General features: G+C 39.1%; 1 protein-coding gene and 1 long non-coding RNA gene across 2 annotated transcripts in view; one reads left to right on the top strand and one right to left on the bottom strand.

Moving 5' to 3' along the window:
* Positions 1–548: 548 nt before the first annotated feature.
* On the bottom strand, positions 549–3,937 carry LOC118478540. The gene is made up of 2 exons (XR_004859108.1): positions 3,812–3,937; positions 549–1,373 (listed from the first exon to the last, which is right to left on the bottom strand). It is a non-coding gene; the product is annotated as an uncharacterized LOC118478540 (long non-coding RNA).
* A 1,234-nt stretch (positions 3,938–5,171) lies between these two features.
* LOC101859511 (dipeptidyl peptidase 2) overlaps positions 5,172–5,948 on the top strand; it is a 13,599-nt gene continuing 12,822 nt past the window's right edge. Inside the window, exon 1 of the mRNA XM_005108017.3 lies at positions 5,172–5,340. Coding sequence (XP_005108074.1) covers positions 5,181–5,340 — 160 coding nt within the window. The 5' untranslated portion in view covers positions 5,172–5,180. The remainder of the gene's footprint in view (positions 5,341–5,948) is intronic.

Here is a 5,948-nt window from a genome sequence, read left to right as displayed (position 1 = left end):
CACTACAGATAATTCATTATCACAAGTAAAACAAACTTCTCTTGAAATACATGCACCTGTTTTTTTTCTCAAATCACTTTCATGCAGTTCGTCCAAATGTTTCAATACTTTTGACTCGGGTTTCTAATAAGCGTTCACTGAAGAATTATAACAGCAAACATGCAAACTGAAATGCCCAATAATAGATAAACTTACAGAGTGAGCAAATTCTAAATAATGCTCTCAGTCTTAGGCAGACAAGTTCTCAATCAACATTGCCAATCACTTTTATACATGTACATGTCTTTATCATTGTATCAGTCCAGTCACATCACTGAACACGTTTTAATGCCTCAGTTTGAGCGCATGCTTTCAGATTCCATAACGTAAACTAACATTAATTTTAATAAAAAGAAAGAAAGAAAGAAAAAGAACGTTTGAGTGTTGGAGAAACTGGCATAATAACGACTGTACAACAACATTGAAGAAATCGGCGTATTACTGTCCCCGTGGTTTTATGCACCCCGCATAATTTAGCGAAATTTGATCATTTTTTTGCATAATTTCTTATTATTTTTCTTTATCTTTCTTTGTTAAAATTAACAGAAGCGCATAATTTCACATTTTTAGGGTCAGTTTGCATAATTTCCGAATTTTTCTTGCATAAAACGACGGGTGCAGATATTATTAATGACTGTACAACAAAGAATCAAAGCAACAACAAATATTTCAAACTAACAACTGTACTGTGATTGTGATCTTCTGTTATATAAAGTTACACAACAACATGGACTGAAGTGCTCGGGGAGGAAGGGCACTCACACACGGTGGGTTTGCAAATAATGTTGACATGTATTCCAAACTCACTTATCAGCTGTAGGCCTACATGATAGGTTATCCCCGACATTGTATTGCTTATCACTACCGTCAATGAAGCACGCGATCATATCACGTGAATGTGTGTCATGTGTGTATTTACACAGTTATGTCTCAACTCCCACACATGTTCATTATCTGCTGAATTTCGGAAACAGTGAAAGCTTTCACTTTCATCAGATCGATTAGAATTAGAATGAGATGCGACCGTCGAATCTTGATGAGTCATTATACAGTTGGACAGGTTGTAATCATAGTCCAAGTTGCAAGGCTTGAGTGATATAGTGTCAGACCGATATGGTGGTAAGAACGACGGCGTAATTTCATGACAAGGGAGGAGGTCATTTGGTGGATCTCTCGAAAAAATCCTTGAAGCTGTAGCGACTGTAATTATGATGAAGACAACCAGTACAACCAATGTATACTTTCTGCATGTCCACATCATCCGCACCCCATCCAGGACACTGGTTCCCACAAGGTACAGAGGTGATAGAACCTCATTCAAAGACTGAAGCAACCTGAGGAAAGAAAATGTATACATGTACAAGAAAACAAGAGTGAGTCGCCTTGTCAAGGAATCTCCTTTAGTTTGTGTGTTTTAGTAAGAGTTTTACGGCACTTGCAACACAATACACGTAAGTACATATAAGTGCCGAAGATTAGAGATCTAGAGAATACTAAACACAAGAAAAAGAAGGAAGAGAGATCAGGACGACAGATGTTTGTTGGAAAGGAGGAGCAAACCACACTAGGTCCCCCCAACTACCCATTTTCTTTTTTTGCATTGACAACACGATCGTGTTCAAATGACAGGTGTTGAGCGCTATTCTTTGACATAACGTAGACCAACCGACTGAGAACACAGTATGTAGGATCTGTACTTTTTTGTTAGCTCCGTCTTTGTTCATCATCACCACCACCACCACCACCACCACCATCATCATCATCATCATCACCATCACCATCACCATCATCATCACCATCACCATCACCATCATCATCATCGTCAGAGCTAAGTACCAGCACCTGGAAGATGTGTATTCTGTGTACTCCTATAAGCGGGAACAAAAATCAATCACATGTCGCTGGGACCAGGTTGAGCTAGCGAGTCTGCGGTCGGACCATCTATTGGAGTTTAAGATGGTATACTATAAGAACTTTGTAAAAATGAAGAGCTCAGCCCATGTTGCCGAAGATGCGGCCATGAAAAGGAGGATGTGAAACATATGTTTGAATTCCAGGAGCAATGGCAATTCGAATGGAGTTATTTGAACGAGTGGAGGTGCCGCTAAGCATATTGACAATGGAGCCGAAAAAGAGAATCGCTCTCCCTCGAAGATTTCTTCGTGAAGTCCGCCAGGCCCATTAAGGAAACAAAACAAAAAAATCATCATCATCACCTGGATGAAAAGCATGACCATGGGTAAATCCAGCAGGTAGGCGGGAACAACAGTGCACATTACAAAGTAATAATATTATACGTAATGTAATAGTAATATAAAGGTGACGAACACAGGAAATCACACGGAGCAACAAACAGAAAAAAGACATTATTTTATACATGTGCAGTGTACATTGTATTCCCTTGTTTACATTTTTTAATATAGATTCTAGATCTATGCCAGAGAAATATAAGACAATACTGAAATTCGTCGCAAGAATAGTGAACATTTCACCTTGGTACATCTTACAGAGAGTTTACACAGTTACACTGGTAATACATACTGAAAGTAAAACTCTCTGATCTGACCCTGGACCATGCGTTTTGGCATTAGATCTAGATCTACATATATATTTTCTATATAGATCTATATAGAAGGAAAATCTTTTTGAGAGGTAGATTATACATAACATTTTAGTCCAAGACCTAAAGTTATACATTACATATAACAATCATATTATTCCGAATAATGGGAGGGTGTACGTACTCCCATGCATCTTGTGTGAGAGAATGGCTGTGTGAAAAAGAGGAGGAGAGAGTCTTTGACAGCGGAAGAACATAATATCCTAGATTAGTAAAAGGGTTAACAGATCGAAGGCTAGGTTTGACGGAGACTGTGTTTTGTTTTGTTGTTTTTGTTGTGTTTTTTTAAAGCGTTTTACGGCGCACGCAACTGCATAAGGTCATAATATGAGCGCACGGGACACACCTAATATTTTCAGTTGGTAGGAAATTTTGAATTTTGCCCGGGTGGTGGCCGAAGCCTACTCTTATCGATTTTGGACCACCAAGGGGTCTTTAACGTGCGCAACTTGCACACGGGCGCTCCGAGATTTTTCGCCCTTGTCCGAGAAGGCTAGGTGTAGATCTTTCCTACCAGAAGATCAGGGGATGTGACTGAAAGACAGTAGTAAGAAGAAGCGAAGGAGTAGCAGTAGAAAGGCTGCAGAAAGAATCAGGAGCCCAGAGGAAGGGGCAAAGGAGGTGAGGGGGTGGGGGCAGAAAGAGGAGACGAAAGCAGACGACAGAACATTGCTAGAGAGCAGGAAATGAGGTGAAAGGAGACACATTTAGGGAAGAAAATTTTTCGGTCGCTACCCGGATTCGAACCCGGGACCTTTTGAATGAGAGGCCAACACCTTAACCTCTAGGCCACGAGAGCCCACTGTGTATGCAGATTCAGCTTTGGTTGGTGAAGTGAGTAGACTACACTCCATGACTAGATCTAGATTCTAGATATATTCTAGATGTACGGTAGATCTAGATTCTAGATCTAGAATCTAGATCTACATCTACATCTAGCTCATCTAGATAATAATATCTAGATCTAGATCTACACATCTAGATCTAGACTCTAATCTAGATCTAATCTACCCTCCTATTCCTCCTCGGCCTATCTATAGCCTAAAAAATAACATAGAGAATCTATGATTAACTCTGTAACTGTTCGACAACTGAATCAACTGTGTGATGAACAAGACACGAATGCATCTAACATTTTGACATGAAAATTACAACTGTGGTTGATCAACAAAGGAAGCAAAGTTTTCCAGTTTTGTAGATGATTTCCATACAGCCCAGGCCTACAGACATTTGATTTCGTCGTCTGCTATGAAACGAGATTGTGGGAGTTGTAGAACGTCTTTGTTGTTATATGTCAACTTCCTATTGCATGGCCAGATTTTTTAAACTGGGCTTTTTTCTTACCCGCCTTGTGAGAGCATTTTCCTAGGAAACCATCCTTTTGGAATAATTATGTTTCTTTCCTAAAAAGAAAAGAGCTCAAAACTATCCCACCCCTTTAAATGAGATTAATTATATTTTGAAACAAACATGTTATCCTACTTTAGCGCTTATACAACTAAACTAGTCTTTCATGGCATTTTGGCAAATTACACAAATGTTCAATCGCGGGGTAAAACATGAATGGTTAGGCCTAGGCCTAGGCCTAAAAGTGTTTTTTTTAAATACTAGATCTAACTACTCCCATATCTCAGTATAAACATAATAATTTGACTACATCACAGAGATGTCAATGAGCTAAAATCATTTATTTATACTACTTTCTTCTCTGATAGCAATTGATAAATAACTTTTTGAGATTACCGGGGTAAAAACCCTGAAAATTGAATGTTGAAGAAATCATCTAAATTGGTTAAATCTATAATTGATCAGGTAAACTATTATTGCTAAAAAATTAATTAACCTTTTCTGAGGTTTTTTTTTTTTGTTAGTTTGTTTATGGTTATCATGTTGTTTGTTTTGTTTTTCTTCAAAGTGTCATTTCATACACCTCATTAAGATTCAGAGAGACATAGATCTAAAGTTTCATTTTCATTCATGTGGATTGGGGGGGGGGGGAGGGGGGGGGGGGGCTTTATTAAGTTCAATCAGGCCATGTTAAATAGGTTGTTTTTTTTCTTCCCATCCACACCCCACTCTCCCAAAACCCTTTCCCATTAATTTTACAAGAAGAGATCCTACACCTCCCCCCTTTTTCCCTTTCCCCCCCTCCTTTACTCTCACACAAAGAAAAGAAAAGAAAAGGGAACAACAGCAGCCAACTAAAAAAAAGCCTCGGATACATTTTAAGAATCAATGGAGAACGAAAATAGATTCTAAAAACTCCTTTCATTTTCATGTCTTACAAAATAATATTTCCGACGCAATGAGCGGCAATGGTTCAGCAGTACTGTTGGTAGGCCTGTTTACAAAATATATCTGTAAACTTTGGTCCAAACTGACTGCAAACATTATTATGAGAAAGCCCAATGAGCTTCTATCACAGAATTCTACACTAAGTGTAGAATTCTGTGGCTTCTATTTTCCTGGTCACATGACAGCGTAGTCATGTGATACTTTTGATGATATACATTGTAACAAGATGGCTGGCGCCGGGGTTTTCTCTGTGCTGCTGAGCAGTATTTTAGTGCTTGCTTGCGCTGATTTCCCATATCAAGTCGGTTACTTCAATCAGTATGTCGATCATTTCAACCAGATGTCGTATGGGGAATCAACCTACAAACAGAAATACTTATTTCAAGGTATGTGGATTCGTCTTTTTTGTTCTAACGATCGTTGTCGTTGTCACATGCGAACTGACTCTGAGCTGAGACTGAGGCTGAGGATTGAGATGTTACAAAACTTCCCGTCACCAATTCAATAATATAATTTTATAAATTAGCTGTTGAGTCGATTGTTCTCATGCTCATTTTGAAAGTTTCGTCTGATTGCAATCGGCTTGCAGCTTCCCCAACCCTTTTCACAGTCCGCTTCCTAACTCCTCCCCACCACCAATGCCCAAAGTCCAAAGCCAAAATGAAATTTTGGACTTCGTGGAGAAAAGCTAAAAGTATACTAAGTAAGCTGGTGCATCTAAACCTACTCTCATCTCCCTAGCCTACCCTACTACTAGATCTACAACCTACAGCATGACAATCATGTTTTTTTTTAATAGGGAGTGTATATACAGACCCGGTAACCGGGAATAAAGTCACAAAAGTATACAGACCCGGTAGGGGAACTCTTTTGTGATTTCGGAAAGTTTCAGCACCCTCTTGGCTCAGGGTAGAACTAGGTTCTTCTAGATCTGTGGCCTAGGTCTAGATCTAGACAGACAGATATAAATCATTGATCTAGTTTCGAGGCTAGC

This window comes from Aplysia californica, unplaced genomic scaffold (genome assembly GCF_000002075.1).
Source record: "Aplysia californica isolate F4 #8 unplaced genomic scaffold, AplCal3.0 scaffold00650, whole genome shotgun sequence".
Classification (NCBI taxonomy): domain Eukaryota; kingdom Metazoa; phylum Mollusca; class Gastropoda; order Aplysiida; family Aplysiidae; genus Aplysia; species Aplysia californica.
This window is presented reverse-complemented; position numbering and strand designations above follow the sequence as displayed.